At 36.0% G+C, this 19,012-nt stretch overlaps 2 protein-coding genes across 2 annotated transcripts; both read left to right on the forward strand.

The window, feature by feature from the left end:
* Positions 1-362: 362 nt before the first annotated feature.
* chuk (component of inhibitor of nuclear factor kappa B kinase complex) lies at positions 363-13,781 on the forward strand. Its single transcript, XM_084093200.1, has 22 exons — positions 363-982; positions 1,232-1,336; positions 1,473-1,567; positions 1,677-1,794; positions 1,927-1,996; positions 2,094-2,182; positions 2,264-2,353; positions 5,364-5,488; positions 5,594-5,701; positions 5,796-5,931; positions 6,125-6,319; positions 6,427-6,529; positions 6,696-6,819; positions 6,922-7,073; positions 7,169-7,230; positions 9,221-9,330; positions 9,419-9,468; positions 9,620-9,728; positions 9,874-10,021; positions 12,262-12,389; positions 12,532-12,631; positions 12,754-13,781. Exons 2-22 carry the CDS (start codon positions 1,232-1,234, stop codon positions 12,811-12,813), a joined length of 2,277 nt encoding a protein of 758 aa, XP_083949326.1. The 5' UTR covers positions 363-982; the 3' UTR covers positions 12,814-13,781.
* A 603-nt stretch (positions 13,782-14,384) lies between these two features.
* On the forward strand, positions 14,385-17,274 carry LOC311069789 (glutathione S-transferase omega-1-like). Its single transcript, XM_084093227.1, has 7 exons — positions 14,385-14,492; positions 14,712-14,775; positions 15,526-15,634; positions 15,746-15,968; positions 16,051-16,152; positions 16,294-16,400; positions 17,095-17,274. Exons 2-7 carry the CDS (start codon positions 14,745-14,747, stop codon positions 17,243-17,245), a joined length of 723 nt encoding a protein of 240 aa, XP_083949353.1. The 5' UTR covers positions 14,385-14,492; positions 14,712-14,744; the 3' UTR covers positions 17,246-17,274.
* The last annotated feature ends 1,738 nt before the right edge of the window (positions 17,275-19,012 follow it).

A 19,012-nucleotide genomic window follows, 5' to 3' on the forward strand; every position in this document is an offset into this window, starting at 1 on the left:
ATAAAATAAAATGACACAACCCTGTCTCTTTTTGCTAAATGTTAGTTTTAATGATCAATATTATAATGTTTTTTATTTATCATATTTTTTAAAATGAAAACAAAAAGAGTCAGGGTTGTGCTTTATATTTCGTGTTATAAATATGCAGTGAAGATAATCAATTGCGTTGCCTGAACCACATTTGTGTGGCCATTATGTTTAAGATTTTTTTAAATGAGAATGAAAAGAGGCAGAGTGGTGGTTTATAACATATTTTGTTTTATTTGTAGCCTAGATATACATAAAGAGATAACCGGAGTAGCCAGAGCGAGCTGAGTGACGCTAACAAGTAGGCTACGCCGCTTTTCCATTTCAGAATTATCGGACTTGTGTCCTCCCGTCCTCGGGAGTTCGTTCTCCTGAGTCGAACTTGTCAAGTCCGAACTACCAAGGACTCAAGTCCGAACTTTGCGTACTTGGTATTGAGAAACGGCTCTTGTCTTTCTGTATATGGCATCGGTTATGACTAACTGATCCTAGATCAACGCTGATGAAACCCAGGCGGTGCCGAACGCACCGCGCATGCGCGGACATTGTTTCGATTTTGACTGGAGTAGCAGCTGACTGGCGTGGTCGCCGTCAACAACAGTTTTCACACAAGTGCGCAAGTCAGCGCTACTGTACCCAATCATCCTTTTAGGACAGCAAGATTTAGTTTTTGATTTTCAGGTGCGGTCTGTTCCTCGTTTTATCGTGCCTGGTGTTATGGAAAGCTGACATTTGGGGGCGTGTAAGACTGCAGGCTAATTTTTCACATCGAGTTGTTTACGTGTAGCTAGTTAGCCAGTTAGCAAATCTTACATCCGACCTTATAGCTCGTGTAAGGATGAAATGGATAGCTTTGCTGTTTCCTATGGATTAATACGTTCGTTTGACAGGTTCCACAATTCACCTCGTCAGATGTGGTCGGTTCAAGCAAGTTAGAAACACAAACTGACGCAAGGTAAGTCACTACCGGCTGACACTTTGTATTAGCTTGCCTGCTAGCTGTATCCCTGTATCAAGGTACATATGCCATGAATAACAATATCTCACTTATGAATCATCATCTATGCTATCTACATTAAGGAATATCATAAAAGCCTCTCAATAGGGCCCACATCCTGATAAAAAACGAGTAGCCGTCACAGTGTTGAATGCCAGTGGTTTTGCATTTTAAATGTATGATGAGGTGTATTACTGATGTGTACAGATGGAGAAACCCCCATTCAGACAGAATCAGGTCTGTGGGTCATGGCTTATGAAGGAGAGGCTGGGGACCGGAGGATTTGGCCATGTTTACCTGTATCAGAATCAGGTATTGCACTACTAACTACTGTATATGTGTTGTGTTCGTTGCTCTTTCCTATTGTTGGTTAGTTATCTTGCCTTTAAAGATGAAGGAAATGTCTAAGTTTTCCATTGCTCACTCTCAATGCTATTATTTCTTGCAGGAATCTTCAGAAAAAATTGCCGTGAAGCTCTGTCGCCTTGAACTTAATGCAAAAAACAAAGATAGATGGAGTCGGGAGATCCAGATTATGAAAAAGTGTGTTCATCTGTGGCAATTTTTAATAATGTATAATGTACTTGTGTAAAATGTGTTCGTATATATTATTGCCTTATTTAATTTGTCATCTTTTCATCCCACTTTTCAGGCTGAAGCACCTTAATGTGGTGACCGCAAAGGATGTGCCTGATGAGATGATGCACATTGCCTTGAATGATTTACCACTTTTAGCTATGGAATACTGTTCCAAGGGAGACCTTCGAAAGGTGTGTGTGTGTGTGTGTGTGTGTGTGTGTGTGTGTGTGTGTGTGTGTGTGTGAGACAATGGGACATGTCTCATGTGCCTTCTGTTGACATTTATACTAACTCATTGCTGTTCTTTGTATTCCTTCTTGTAGTTACTGAGCAAACCAGAAAATTGCTGTGGGTTAAAAGAGAGTGAAGTGTTAGCACTACTCAATGATGTTGGTAATGTGTCATTTTAAAACTGTTATTTATATTTTTAGTGGTTTTATCATCACTCATTAAGGGTGGTAAGTAAAACAGTATATTTTATTTTCAACAGGTTCTGGAATCCAGTACCTCCATGAAAATAAGATCATTCACAGAGATCTCAAGCCAGAGAATATTGTTCTACAAGAAATCAATGGAAAGGTATTTGCTATTTAGTAGTTTGATTCTTGTTATAAAGATACTCCTTTTCCAACCAGAACTTTTGTTTTGATGTCTCTGCAGCTCGTCCACAAGATAATCGACCTTGGCTACGCCAAAGACCTGGACCAGGGGAGCCTATGCACTTCATTTGTGGGGACTTTACAATATCTGGTACGTCTTTGCATTAATCAGTGATAAGAAAAGGCGATTATCACAATTCAACATACACCATCGTTCAGTATAGGGTCAGTACAAGTTTTATTTTTTTTTAAAGTTAATATTTTGATTTAGGAAGGATGCATTAAATTGATAGTAAAGACATTTATAATCGTACAAAAAAATCTATTTCAAATAAATGCTGTTCTTTTGAAATTGAAAATTGAATATAGATAGTAGACAGTAAAGACATTTTATTATGTTTCTAAAAATTCTATTTTAAATAAACGCTGTTCTTTTGAACTTTCTATCATAGTTTCCAGAAAAAAGTATCACGGTTTCCACAAAGATATTAAACAAACTGTTTTCAACATTGATAATAATAAGAAATGTTTCTTGAGCACATTTCTTATTAGTACCAATGATTATTTGATCAAATAAATGAAGCCTTGGTGAACATAAGAGAATTCTTTCAAAAACAATAAAAAATCTTACCAACCCCATACGGTGAACGGTAGTGTATATACATATTTAATGACTATAACAGATGTATTCTTTTTAAAGACAACAAAAATGAACAAACAGACAACAGTGTTTTGTAATACAACCCCATTTCCAGAAAAGTTGGGATATTTTGTAAGATGCAATAAAATCAAGAATCTGTGATTTGTTAATTCTCCTGAACCTTTATTTAACTGACACTGACCAACGTAATTGTATTCTGTAAATATATATAAATTTTGATTTTGATGGCTGCAACACACTCTAAAAAAGTTGGGACAGAGGCAAAAAATCAAAGTGAAAAGATTATATAATATCCTAGTTAAATTGTTTTGAAACAGTCCATAATAAGCAGTTGAATTAGTAATAGGTGAGGATATTGTGATTGGGTATATCACCACTTTGTGCCAAAGAGAGTAAGAGAATTGTTAAACAATTCAAAAATCACATTTCTCAATGCAAGATTGCAACGATTTTAGGTCTTTCACCATCTACAATACATAATATTTGAAAAGATTCAGGGCATCCAGAGAAATCTCAGTCTGTGTTGGGAAAGGCAAACCTCTGTTGAATGTACATGACCTTTGAGCCCTCAGATGGCACTGCATGAGAAACCATCATGCTACAGTGTTAAATATAGCCTCATGGGCTCGGCAGTACTTTGGAAAACCGTTGTCACTTAACACAGTCTGCCGCTGCATCTCTGCAAGTACAGCTTGTATCTCTGTTACGTAAAGAGAAAGCTATACATCAGTTCTTTTATGCACTTTATGCACTTTACTTTAATGCAGATGACACTGTCATGTATTGTGGTGCACCTTCTAAACAGCAAGCCTTGCTTAAGCTTCAAATGGCTTTTGATGTCATTCAGTCACGGGTTCATACACTAAAACTTGTTTTGAATGCTGATAAAACCAAACTTATGTTATTTTCAAGCTCGATAAAAGTAGTAGACAATCTTATTCATCTCCAGACTTTACTAAGTAATGTGATTGAGTTAGTAAAAGAGTATAAATATCTTGGCATCATTATTGATGATGCATTATCTTTTGGCTCTCACATAACTCAATTAAAGAAAAAATTTAAAATAAAATGTGGGTTTTATTTTAGAAAGAAGTTTTGTTTTTCATTTAATGCAAGAAAGAGGTTAGTTTCTGCTACTTTTTTGCCTGTACTTGATTACGGCGATGTGGTGAATCAATTAGCTCTTTCTCATCTTCTCTCTTCTTTGGATGCTGTTTATCATAGCACTTTAGCACTTTAAGATTTATATCAGACTGTAAACCTTTAACTCATCATTGTACTTTGTATAACAGGGTAGCCTAGCCCTCTCTGTCCATCAGAAGGAAAATGCACTGTTACCTAATTATTTATAAAACTATTTTGGGGTTGTTGCCGTCATATCTAGGTTGTCTTTTTCAACAGAAAAGTGTTGGGAAATATTCCCTTTGGTCTCAATATTGTTATACTCTTTCTGTTCCATTTGTAAGAACTGAACTGGGGAAAAGGGCTTTTATGTATGCAGCTCTATTTAAATGGAATCTACTCCAAACGAAATTTAATTTATAAACTCTGGTGTCTATGGAACATTTTAAATCTATTATTCGTCACTCGAGGACTCAAGGATGTGCAGTGTTTTAATTTTTTACTTGTTTTTTTTATCTGTAAATGTGTGATTGTAACTGCTGCCCATTCTTGGCCAGGACACTCCTGCAAAAGATATTTTTTAATCTCAGAAAACTGTGCAGAGATTCTGCCGAGTTCTCTGGGCCCGAGCTCATCTTAGATGCAAAAGACAGTGGAAATGTGTGCTGTGGTCAGACGAGTCCAGCTTGTTTTTGGGAAAAATGGCCATTGAGTTCTCAGTCCCATTGAGTTCTCAGTCCCAAAGACGAAAGGGACCTTCCAGACTTTCACAAGCGAGAGGTGTAAAAGCAAACATGTGTCATGGTATGGAGGTGCGTCAGTGCAAACATGACATGCAAATGTGTGAAGGTACCATTTATATTACAGAGACATATCCTGCCATCAAGATGACATGTTTCCTGGGAAGCAAGACAATGCCAGGCCTCATTTCTGCACGTGCTACAACAGAATGGTTTCATAGACACTACACACCATAGAGAGGATGTGCTTGACTGGCCTGCCTGCAGTCCAAATCTATCTCTTATTGAAAATGTGTAGCCCATCATGAAAGGAGAATCATACAATGATGACCACTGTCTGTCTTGTATCAGGCGAGAATTCCACTTGAAAAACTGCAGCAATTAGTACCCTCTATTCCCAAATTATGTAATTAAAAGGAAAGATGATGTTATACCGTAGTAAACATGCCTCTGTCCCAACTTGTTTGGAGTGTCTTGCTGCCATCAAAATAAAAATTTGTTTATATTATTTACCAAAAAAAATATCAAAATATTGGAAATATTTTCTTTGTACTTTTCTGGAAATGGGGCTGTATATCTGTGTATATATTTTCCTAATACATTTATATATCTTGATTAGATCATGTCATTTGTTTCAGGCTCCAGAGCTGTTTGAAGGCAAGTCATACACAGTCACTGTGGACTATTGGAGTTTTGGCACCATGATCTTTGAGTGTTGCTGTGGATTTCGTCCATTTCTTCACAATCTCCAGCCTGTGCAATGGTATATGTCCTGATAATTTGCATATTGATTGTCACAATGCTTGTATCTTACCTTCACATGGAATCCATTCATATAGGTAAAATATGGCATATTTGCTTTTTCTAGGACAAGCAAAGTACGAAACAAAGGTCCTAAGGACATAATGGCTGTGGAAGATATGAATGGCGAGGTCCGCTTTTCCACCCACCTTCCGTACCCCAACAATCTGAGCAGGTAGCTTTAAACAGACCAAAAGACCTTGCTTTTTAGTTGCTGTTACCCTTTTTTTCTGGGTCTCTGGGTTGACCAATTGTTTTTGGTACTGCAGGACACTACTGGATCCCTTGGAGGGGCTGCTACAGCTGATGCTGAAGTGGGACCCAGTACAGAGGGGAGGAGGATTGAATCCAGACACAAAACAGCCCCAGTGTTTTGCTATTCTAGAACAAATACTGAACATGAAGGTTTGAAATTGCCATTACTACATTATTAAATTAAAATGTTATATCTTGTACTATTGCAATATGCTGAAGAAAGTGTATCTGCTTAGTTTGGATCAGTGGTGTCCTCCTGTTGTTTTGTCATGGATTGTAATCATTGGAGGTCTTAGGCTAAGATAAGTAGCAAAAAGGAGTTGACACATGATTTGTTTTGTAGGTTGTGCATGTCTTAAACATGACTACGACCCAGGTTCACTCCTTTCTGCTTAGCCCGGATGAAGGGCTCCACCCTCTGCAACAGAGGATTGAAGTCGAGACCAAAATCGAACTTTTGAATCAAGAGCTTTTGCAGGAAACAGGAGTCACATTAGATCCCAGGAAACCTGCTGCACAGTGTGTGTTAGATGGAGTAGTAAGTATTGTATGGCCTCATGAATGTGTTCTTATTCTCCAAAATAATGTTTTGGTAAATCAGCAACAACTACTGTTTTTTTCTTTCTTTTTTCTTCAAATCATTAGAGAGGATGGGACAGCTACATTGTATATCTGTTTGACAAGAGCTTGACCAAGTACTCGGGACCTCTAACGGCTAGAACACTTCCTGAGAGTGTGAACTTTATCGGTAAGAATCTATTTATTTATTTATTTGCATCTTCTATGGATCATTTTGTTTATTTAGATGTGCTTGCGGGAGGTTACGTTTTTTTTTTTTTTTTTACTTTTTATTTGCTCTTTGATAACTTTCAGTAGGACTTCAAAAAAACTCTCCACCCATTGTTCTGTTTCAGTGCGGGAAACCAAAACTCAGCTCCCTCTCAGTACCCTTAAGAAGGTTTGGGGTGAGGCAGTTAGTTACATTTGTGGCCTCCGAGAGGACTACAGCCGCCTCTTCCAGGGCCAACGTGCAGCCATGTACGTGCATTACATTACCATGCTCATTAATGTGTATAGCTTGTGCTTTGGGACTTTATCTACTCATAATTCAATGTTATATTTGTATTTTTGTGTTTGCAGGTTGAGCCTTCTTCGCTACAACACCAACCTTACAAAATTCAAAAACATGATGTTTTCATTTTCCCAGCAGCTGAAAGCAAAGCTTGACTTTTTTAAAAGCAGCATACAGTATGACTTGGAGAAATATAGTGACCAGATGCAGTACGGCATATGTATGTTTTTATGTGCTCAATGTTTTTGAATAGTCAAAAAAAAAATCAGTATCACAGCAGTGATAATAACCAAATCAACCTCTTTCTTTCTGAAGCTTCTGAAAAGATGCTGAAGGCTTGGCAAGAAAATGAAGAGAAGGCTGCTGCATATGTACAGGTGCTGTGCAACACTAAGGATTTTTTCATATTTTTACTTGCTCAGCCAAAATTTTCACTTGCTTAAAATAGTAAATGTTTTTGGTTGTGTTTGACTCATGCAATAAATAAGGTTATGACGCAACATTTCAGATAGCAGTGAAATTTCACAATTCTCAATTCCAGTTTTGATACCACAGCAAAAACTACTAACCTAACTAGTATAAATCTCAAATATTACTAAAAACAAGTAAACAGTCAGGAATAAAATAAGAACAAATAATAGCAATAGCACAACAATAGAACAAACATATAGTTGAGAAAAAAAACAGTGCATGTCAGGATTTTCAGGTAGGTCTAATAGTAGTTTTCATGTACAGAAATTTAATAAAGAAATTAAATAAAAAATAACACTGCATAGTCTTCACTATAAATAAAATATACTTAGTCAAGAGCAGTAAGTGATTTTTTTAATGTCCTTTGTTGTTTGATTAACATTAATGACAGACAGCGGCAGGTTTATTATTAGGTTGCTGTCACTTTAAGACCGAATGCCCTGATCGAATATAGTGTTACACATGAGCTTTATTTCTCAACTATTTACGTTCACTTAAGACACAACCGACTGTGTTTACGAGGATACTCTCCAAGTCGGGTATTTTGACAATTTTGTGTGAATTTGTCCGTTCAAATGCAAGAAGACGAGAAAGAGAACTCAATTTAGTATTCGCATGCTGTCAGACGTGGCTTTCTGGGCTTGCGCTTCAGATATGTGCGCACACAAAACTTCTTACACAGCGAGTGACAAATTGAGTTTTCTTTTGCGTCTTCTTGCGCTTGAATATTTAAACTGGCAAGAATTAAAAACACGTGCAAATGTGTTCCGTCAACTGGCCTGAGCGTCTTTCGCGCTGGCCGCGGGAATTGTTTGTTTCCTTATTGTCGAGCCCTGGCTTTTGATGATTGATACACATTTGTTTTGAAACCCTTAAAAAGCTGTCAGCTAAGTGGTCTTCATGTCACATCATAGAGATGTATGCTGCCTTCACATCCTATTGGAAAATTATCACCTAGTCAGAAATTGTGTATGAACGCCGTCTCAAGTCATATTTACTACTGGGAAACTGAGATAATTCTGATACCCGTGTTTTCCAATTTGGCCGTGCCATGCAAAAGGGAGAACGATTGCTGTTGTGACTGATATTCTTTATTCGTTTTTTCCACAACAGCTCTCCTTGTCTTGTTATTAAAGTAGTGCATATTTACAAATATATATAATTTGAAGCATATTGTATGTTTAATACACACAGAAAATTATTTATTTGACCGAAATTGCAGAATCAACAGCAAGCTAACTATCTAGATTGCATGATGAATGTTTATATGGTTGTCAATGAATGGGATGCTACATTTTATTCAAAATTAAACATCTTCAATACATTTTGGCTTTAAAAATATTTCCCCAAGAATAAACCTGGTAACCTCCATGATTCCGATTCTTACCGACAACAAAGCACTTAAACACGACAAGATCGTAATCACGATTTCAGAATTGGGAAATAGGAAATTTCTGATAGCACTTGAAGGCAGCAGTAGTACAGTACCAAAAGTTTGGTCAAGTAAGACTTTTTAATGTTTTTGAAAGAAGTGTTTTATGCTCACCCAGGCTGCATTTGTTTGATCATAAATACAGTAATGTGAAATAGTATTACAATTTAAAATAACTTTTCTATTTTAATATATTTAAAAAATTAATTTATTCCTGATTTAAATACATCTTTTAACAGTTATGATAATCTTTTTAACATTATAAATATCTTTACTGTAACTTTTGATCCATGTTATGCATCCTTGCTGATTTAAAAAATACCAATATTAATTTCTAAAAAATAAAATCGAACTGACACCAAACTTTTGAATGGTAGTATATGTGTAAATCTTGTGTAAATGTATTGGTATGTGACATGACATTTGTTTTAGCAACAATTAACAGGTTTTATTTGTTTTTAAAGGTGGCAGAGATTGGACATCTAGATGAGGAAATAATGGCTCTGCACTCAGAAATCGTTGAGCTTCAGAGAAGTCCTTATGCTCGTCGTCAAGGAGATGTCATGGAGCAACTGTAAGCATATTCGTTCAGCTATGCATAATCATTCAGCACAAATGCTTAGATCTTAAACCTATTGAGATGAAATCTTGTCTCATCACAGGCAAGAGAGAGCAATTGAACTCTACAGACAATTGAAGGCAAAATGCAAAAGTAAGTACAATCCTGGCTTGCATGCTCATAAGTGCATGAAATTCACCCCATGTCCAATTCCAAGTTGCCAATTACTTTGCTAATTGACACATCACTACTGTTACACAAGTGAGTTACTGGGCCAGTATATAGTGTTCTTTATTTCTCCTAGTGCCAGACCCTCAGCATGGCTACAGTGATAGCTCTGAAATGGTGAAGGTCATTGTACAGACTGTCCAGAATCAGGACCGGGTACTAAGGGATCTATATGCACATCTCAGGTAAAAAGCATTTATTACCATCCAATTCACAATTAAAAAAGATTGATCTTATGTTTACTGTTCAACCTGCGACTAGTTAGTAAACAAATGCAATTGGTCTTTTTTTAAATGAAAAATACTGTTGTCCTTGTGTCTTTTACTATAGTAAAATCCTTCTGAGTAAGCAGAAGATCATCGACCTCTTCCCTAAAATCGAGAGGAAGCTGGATTGCATTAAGGAGGCAGACAGCACTGTCATGCAGATGCAGATCAAGAGACAGAGAGAGTTCTGGCACTTACTGAAGATTGCCTGTGTGAGTCACATGCTTCTAATGTCTCAGGGCCAGAAATGCTTATAATATGCACATGATCATTCCATTTCCATTTTTATGGTTTAGTGTGTATTGGGGTGGGAAATTTGACCACATTCTTATATAACAGAATGAGTACTGGCATATCAACAGAAGCAAAACAAAATTTTTGCTGGAAATAAAATTAACAAATGGTACTCCATCTGATCATTCAGTCTTAATTGGAACTTGATAGACATAAACCAAAAGAAAAACTACGGTGCAAAAGTTTGGGGTCAGTAATATATATATATATATTTAAAGAAATTAGTTTTATTCAGCAATGATGCATTAATGCATCAAAATTGACAGATTTTTACATAGGTAAAAAAAGATTATATTTCACATAATTGTATGCTGTTCTTTTGAAGAATTTTTTAAAAATCAGTTTCCACAAAAATTTTAAGCAGCACAACCACTTTCAACATTAATAATAATAAGACATTATTGAGCTCCAAATCAGCTTATTAGAATGATTTCTAAAGGATGCCCTAGTGAAGAAAAACCTATACCAAAATATTTAAAGGGGTCATGAACTGGATTATTTCATTATTTTATAATGTTTCCTGGGTTGCTCTTATAATGTTAGTATGGTTTTTACATAAATAAATTTCATAATTTAGAAATAAAAGGCATTTTTCCAAGCCTGATTTTATCCTCTGATTTGAACGCTCAGTTTGAAGGGATGTGTCTGCTTTGAGACTTTGGTGTAAACGCCCACTGCTGTGATTGGCTTAAATGTTTTCGTATGAAATAGTTAGTATTAAATATGGAACTCTCTCTCTCAAAAACTTTTACTACGTTTTTACTATTACAGCTATCGAGATTAACGAATCGTGAAAAGTATTGATTCCCACATGAAAAGGTTGCATTGATGAGCATTGAGCAGATGACAGACAGTCTGTTGATCGCGTGAATGAAGAGATCTCATCATTGCTACGCAATTTCTGCACTCTCACGAAAGCTTCGTTGTGCTGTGTAACAGCGTCAGCGTGAAGTTGATCATTTAGTCACTCACTGGCTTGATTTACTAATGCATAAATAGTATTGAACGATTTTGAGAGATAATCTGTCTGAACTTGAATAATTACACATCAGAAATCACTGCTCACAGATCAGGCATTAGAATAAACATGGTTACTTACATGTTTTTGGTGTTGCTGGCAGATCCATATTGTAAAAGTCAAAATTGCGCCAAAATTTACCAAATAATCCACAGTGAAATGTACCGAATACAAACAAATAATTCACTGCTGAGACATTCACATTGTTGAAAAAAACAAACACTTTCCTAGCATTAGGATCCTCTGGAAGGTAATGGTATTGATCCTGTGTCACTCTTTTGTCGTTCTCATGTCACTATTCACTAACGCTCCAGTGGGCAGCGCCAAAGACTCTGTGATGTAGACGTAGGCGTTTATATTCTTCGGCAAATGTGGCCTTTCGCTGCCCTGTAACGTCATAAGTCTCCACTTTTTAGATCCTGACATTTTCTGGCCTTGGTTTCAATAAAACCATTTTTTGGAATAACTAGGAAGTTTTGAGTTTTGAAACTTACAGGGTATTTTTATAGTATAACGAACTCTTAACTGTCAAAAGATCAAGGAGAATTTGTTCATGACCCCTTTAAAATACATTTATTTCATACTAAGTATACTACAAATCCATTAACAGATTTACTGACATATCGCTTGAGACTTACTGGTATAAATATTATAATGAAACTTTATTTGGAGTACTTCTTTATTGCACAGTGCACGTTTCTTAATATTAAGTCTAAAATGTGTTTTAATATCACTATTAGTAAGGATAGTATGATCACTGTATAAGATCAGTCTGTAAATGCAAGATATTTAAAGTGTACCTAAAGTATACTTGAAATAGTTCCACTTTAGCACAATCAAATATACTTAAGTATAGCTTTAGCTGGTCCTCAGCACTATTTCCGGATAACTAAAGTGCATTTAGTACAAAACTAGTTGTTCCAAATTAGCTTAAACTGTAGCTTAAACTTTAAATATATCAGTATATCAAACTATATGTAAGATTATACACAACAAATAAATTATACCGATGTCGTTTCATAATTTTAAGTAGCACAACTTAAAAACTTGAATAGATGAGCCATATTCAAAGCACTTGTAAAATAGTCACAATATTTTTCCACTTGATGAACAATTGTAGTTGCATGTGTTCGTGTTTAGGCACAAAACACCACACGAAGCTCTGTGAGTCAGAGTGGAGAGATGCCCTCCTCACTGTCGACATGGAACCAGACTCAAGCCCAGTGCTCCTCTCGCCTACCCATGTCCCTGCAAGTACCACACGAGGGGTAAATTTCTCTTCCAATCCTTAGTGAGCTGCCTACTAGTAGTGATAGTAACACGACATTCTAGGTTTCAAGCCACTGTGGCTGAATTGATCATTGTATTTGATGGCGAGCGCTTGTTTTACATGCTGCTGTTTGTTTTCAGTGATTCAGTCAATCATTTACTCGAGGAGAACCAGCGCTATTTGAGTCAGCTGACCAGTTTACTGCAAGAAACCACTGAGGAGAAATCAGAGAGCATAATGGTAAGTGCTTTTATGCAGTTCATTATGAAATTCATAGAAATTCTGTATCGATCATGACATATATGCTGCAGTAATAAACTCACAGCTTTGGGGTGAAACGTTTTTCCCTCTCTTCCACACAGGCTCAAGACTGGAGCTGGACTAAATATGAATCCCTGGTTGCTAAATCGCAGCGGTTGTAGAGTCATGGTTTACGCTGTGACAGGAAGTAATTGTAACAGTCATTCTTTTAGAAAACATGTATTCATCATCACTGGATTGGGGTTGTGTTGACTTGTATTATTTGTTCAACATAAAATTTGTTCTTTGTCAGTATCTGCATTTAGTTAAAATCACATTTTGCAGTCCTGTAGCAACTCTACCTATTTTGAGGATGCATTTTTATTGACACAGAACCAACAACTTGCAAACAAAATTCAGGCAGTGTATCTCCAGAAATTAATTTATTTACATACTCTATAGTTCTCTAAATGGGCTGATTGTACTTTCATTTTAGGTGGTTGAGGGTTTTTTTTATTTTTTTTTTAAAATATGGTAATTCAGCATCTGCACTTTAAAGGCTCACTGTGAATGTTTGGAAAGTGTGATGTCCGGCAGTGAAATTGGTCATGTTCAGTTAAGCAACATTTTAAAATACTATGACGTGTGTGAAGCCCTAAGTAAAGGCAGAACAACGAGGATGGTAAAGGTGCAATTCTTTAGTCATGGAGCACAGGTAAACCCTCCTGTTTTTGAGTCCGAAAATAAGTGTTTGGTCAGATATATACCTTCCAGCATAGTCCTTTTATATTTTGGATTTAGCAGTGATGGCAACAGACATCTTCGTAACAGGCATTGGTGGCTACGAATGAATGTAATCATTCATCAGTGGCCGAAATATAATCAGTGAGTTTCATCAATTCAGCCATGTTATTCACTTTGTAAGTCACCTTTTCAACCATGTTTTTATCCAAAGATGAACAGCGTCCCACAAGACGGTTCATCACGAACTATTGAATAAGATTTTGCATATAAATTTTGTTTTGTTTTGTTGGATTATTATATGAGGATATTTCAGATATGGGTTAAAGCATCTTATGAAAGAACACTTCGGTTTTAACATGTTTACTGTATACATGACAAAGTAATTAAAGTGATATCCATTATGTTATCTGTGTTTTGAAAGACTTTCTTCTAACAGCAGTAATCGGATGGAGTGGTAATTCATTTGAGTATGGGTTATTCATTTGAACTATAAATCAGACTTTTGAAAACGATGATATATAAAATGTTGCAATTTGTCTATATCAAGATCCACATCTTTCTTCAAGGCATTTTTAAAAAAGTGAATACTTTAGGTGTTAGGAGTCCCATCTCACACAATACAGAATGGATAACATAATTGTTCATGTTCTGGAGCGAATGTCAGTGTTGCATGGCAGCAAGAGAGAAGTGTCAAAATGTTGACACAACAGTGTAATGATTAAACCAACCTCAAGTCAGTATGCAAATACATGTAAAAATCGCAAATAGGTGTTTAAAAGACATGTAAGTAAACACATATTACAATTAACGATTTGAATTGCTTTTTGTACCTTTATAAAAGGGAGATTCACACATTTAAATGTTACATTTCAGGGGGAACCTTTTAAAAAAAGAAAACCTTTAATGCTTTGCACTCCTAAATTATCTTTAGTCGAGAAGAAGAGATAAAGGGATTTCCTTACAGTGCTCGACATCTCAAATAAGTTGTGTGCTAGCTGTATTTTTTATTGAGGACTTTTATTTTGAAACAAAGAGGCGTTTGAGACATGCCCTCTCTCCAATATATATATAAATTTCCCATTTATCTCCGAAATTGACAAGTCCTACAATTAGACAGGTAAGTATCACTGCTCCTTTCAGTAACTATGTTTCTACGTCCTTTATGTTCGTTGTAGTGACACATTAAATGATTTCATTATAAAATTAAGTTACGATCTTTTTTTGCAAAAAAAAGTGGGTTAACGTTACCCAACTTCCTACTAAAATAATTGCTGTGGCGTCTAGTCAAATACACTTACATTAAATTATGGTTCTCAGTTTATTTTAACCTTTGCAGGTCTGTTCTTCCCGAGTAACGCTGATTAATATAATGGCAGCATCTCAGAAATGTCTTGGAAAAGGTAAGACATAATCATGAGAGACTCAAATGCAATCTGGAGACTTTTTTTGCTCTCTCGTTTTTGCCGTTTTTTTCCCCCACAAGTAGTAGACTCCGTGACTAAGCAGAATTGTGTTGTGATAACAATCCACCATTTATATAACATCTACATAACATGTCCAGGTGTGTCTTTGTTATGTTAGGAAACGGGGAGTTTCAGACATGTCACTGTACACAAGAATTTGCTTGATAAAACAGTTATGGCTTAAGGTGCTTTAAATGCTGACGACAGCATGACATTGCACTTTCATGAAATCACCACTGCATATTAGCAATGATATTTATGACAGATGCTTTATAAGTGCTTCATTCGTTCGAGGAATCAGCACTGCCACAGATTGCTTTGCTGATTTCGTATCTTCCTGTTATGCTCAATCTTATCGTTTCTGTTATGCCTTACCTTTTGACCTCTGTAACTTTTAAAAATATGTTAGTGTGTAAAATATGTTTAAATATTTTTTAAATGTGTGTGTGTGTGTGTGTGTGTGTGTGTGTGTGTGTGTGTTTTATCCAGTAAAAAAGTAAATAAAGTATATCTAGTAAGATATACGCTGGGGGCATGAAAATGTTTTTTGCAAAACATTATTGAAAAGACATTTTGGATTATTAGAGACATGTAGACTTACAAGTGAGTCACAATACTATACATCAATCAATGTCATCGCAACAATAGATGAAGTCTAACATGTTTTTTGTTTAATTTGTGCCACAGGAAGCGCTGCTCCTGGCCCTGTGCCGAAGGACCATATTCGGCTCTATAGCATGAGATTCTGTCCTTTTGCCCAAAGGACAAGATTGGTGCTCAATGCCAAGGGAATTAAGTGAGTACAAACACAAACTTGCATTAGTGTTTACCTAATGTATAAACATTGTTTCTGTTTTGAGTGAAAAGAAAAGCCCCTTTGAATAATTGAATCTGTATTTCGCCGTAGACACGACATCATCAACATCAATTTGAAGGATAAGCCTGATTGGTTTCTGGAGAAGAATCCTCTTGGTTTAGTGCCAATGCTGGAGACCCAGAGTGGTCAGGTGGTATACGAGTCACCAATCACCTGTGAGTACCTGGATGAGGTCTACCCTGAGAAGAAACTGTGTCCATCCGACCCGTTTGAGAGGGCCCAACAGAAAATGCTGCTGGAGCATTTCTCAAAGGTATTTACAAATGCACTTCCACAGGGATATTACATTTAGTTAATTACACGTTTTCATCAATATGAATGGATGGTCTTTTTAGGTGACTCCCTACTTCTATAAGATCCCTGTAAGCAGGGCAAAAGGAGAAGATGTGTCTGCACTTGAAGCAGAACTTAAGGAGAAACTCTGCCAATTAAATGAGGTTGGTTGGTATACCAGTAATATAATTGAGTGGGATAATGATTTTTGATGTTAAGCTGATGTCATTGGATACTTTTCAGTTTGAGTTATCACTTCCTGTATAAACGTGTGCTTTCTCTATGTATTTAATGGCTTTTGTCAGACCCTTGTCACCAAGAAGACCATGTTTTTTGGAGGAAACTCAATAACAATGATTGACTACCTGATGTGGCCATGGTTTGAGAGGATGGAGATGATGGATCTAAAGCAGTATGTTTTTATCTTCTTCTTCTTCTTACATTTATTAAGTGCAAAAGCAATAGAGAAAGAAAGATCATATGTTATGGTATGACATAAATTATTATTTCCTTGATTAAAAGAAAACATTTTTATCACACAAAGAAATGAATATTACAGTTTGTCAAGTTGACGATTATTTAAAGGGATAGTTCACCCAAAAATGAAAATTGTCATTAATCCCTCGCCCTCATGTCGTTCCAAACCCGTAAGACCTTTGTTCATTTTTGGAACACAAATTAATATATTTTCTGATGAAATCTGATGGCTCAGGCAGGGCTCCATTGACAGCTATTTAATTAACACTTTGAAGGCCCAAAAAGGTAGGAAAGACATTGTTAAAATAGTCCATTTGACTACAGTGGTTCATCCTTAATTTTATGAAGCGACGAGAATTCTTTTTGTGCGCCAAAAAAACAAAATATCGACTTTATTCAGTCATTTCTTCCCTTCTTTATCAGTCTCCGACGCGCGTTCACGAGAGCACCACGACGCATGCCTCTATTTTAATGATGTCTTTCCCACCTTTTTGGTGATTTCTGGGTGAACTAACCCTTTAAGATGAAGATTAGAAACTCAGTCATGTTAATGGATAAGAAAAATCATTAAATGAGACCTATCTAAATGATTGCTTTGCACGTTAACACCCTATTCTCATACTTTCCAGCTGTTTGGACAGCACTCCTCAGCTGAAGAAGTGGACTGAACATATGTTGGCGGATCCCACTGTAAAAGCCACAATGTTCAGCACAGAAACCTACAAGGTGTTCTACAAGTCCTACATGGAAGGAAAGCCCAATTATGATTATGGTTTATAGAATAAATCATTGTTCTCTGGTAAAACACACCTTGATTGCCTATTTGTTTTAACAGCTATTGGTTACAAAGGTCTGTTAATATCTGTCTATCATTTATACTATGATCCCGATTACTCTGAAGAGAATTAAATTCAAATTTTGATTTGCTGTGTCGATATCAAAAAAGTAAATCTAAGACTTTGATCTTAAAATCAGATTTTTTTAAATAACCAGCTGAATGAATTACATGCCTCAATATAAATTTGTTACCAGTGCAATGAAACAAAATAAATAATTATTAAAAAAAACATGTTTCTGGAGTTTATTCAATAGATGAAATACTCTCTACACTGTAAACATTATCTAATTTTTAACTAATCTGATTTTAGCTCATGTCCATTCTTTGATGGCCTATAATGATATTTTTCAGAGTAATTACTAAGCATCATCATCCACAATGACCAACAGCATGTTAGCTGCAGTTACTGTCCCCCTGCTCAAGGGTTACAATGGTAACAGGGCTCTCAGTATCTCAGTAGTTCATGGGTCACCCCTTTCTCGAATTTAACCTGCAGTGTTTGCCTTAATAGCCCTAATCATTAGGTGTATCCACCACTGACTCCAATGAGTCATATCACACATCCATAATCTTACCAGAAGCAGGAAGAATGGCACTGAGATTTAACAGACATGCAGGACAGATAACCACCTAAATTAGTCTTCCTCAGCTGACCACACCAGAGCAAAAGCATTTATCATGAGTATGTACGTAGAGCTTTAAGTTACTTTAAAGACAAAACAGTGATAATGCCATGTACAAAAAAGGTATAGTAATGCCATAATACTTTTAGTGCTCTCCTGTTAACATCCTAACACAGTTCATTGGTTCCATTTGAATTGAATTGAAAATTTTGAATTGAAAATCTTTATTTCGAACTATTAAAAAGAAAGAAACACATAAATTAAATATACAAACGACTAAAAAAAAAGAAAATATATAACAAAATAAACCAAACAATATTTCAACATAATACTCAACCCGTTCGAAAGGGATAGGTTGAAGCCCTAGGCTTATTAAATCCTACCCTGAGTACTTACCAAAACCAAGTCACAATCAAATAGAGAAAATTTGAAGAGTTAAAAAAAAAAAAAATTGCAACACGTTTACACTTTGTTTAATCGATTTGTTTAGACCATTCCACAAATGCACCCCTGCAATTTTATGCATACTAAAAGTGTAAAGCTAATTGTTGGAGTTTTTTTCTACAGTAGGCAATGCACTATAATAGGGGTCAGGTCAGGTGAGCTGAATTGCTTCACCCTGATCAGAACAATAACAGTGGTAACAGTAGATACTTGTTGCATTGATAAGCATGATTGTGCAGAAGCTTTGAGATGTCAGTGTCATAACCTATGACTAAGTGACCCTGTTAGGGTACATTTACAAAAAAAAGTTTTGTTTCAGAAAGGTCTACATCCTGACAAATGAATAAGGTGACTCATTCTGCAGCTGTAGTCCTGCAAAAGAAAGCTTTGCATGACTTTGCAATAAGACACCCACACTAACATAACAACATAAACTGTGAGTATTTTGTGGCAACAAAAGATTGTGGCCCTGACAGGAATATATTTAATAAGCTGTTGTACGTGACTTGTGATATGGATAAGATTTAAAAAAAAACAAAAAAAAACTTTTAAGTCAGCAATAAGGTTTGAGAAACTATATTATGAATATGACTGTGGGTGTTATTAGGCACGGTTTAAAAAAATAATAATTAATAAATGAAG

Source organism: Abramis brama (assembly GCF_963993115.1).
Source record: "Abramis brama genome assembly, chromosome: 19".
In the NCBI taxonomy this organism is placed as follows: Eukaryota; Metazoa; Chordata; class Actinopteri; order Cypriniformes; family Leuciscidae; genus Abramis; species Abramis brama.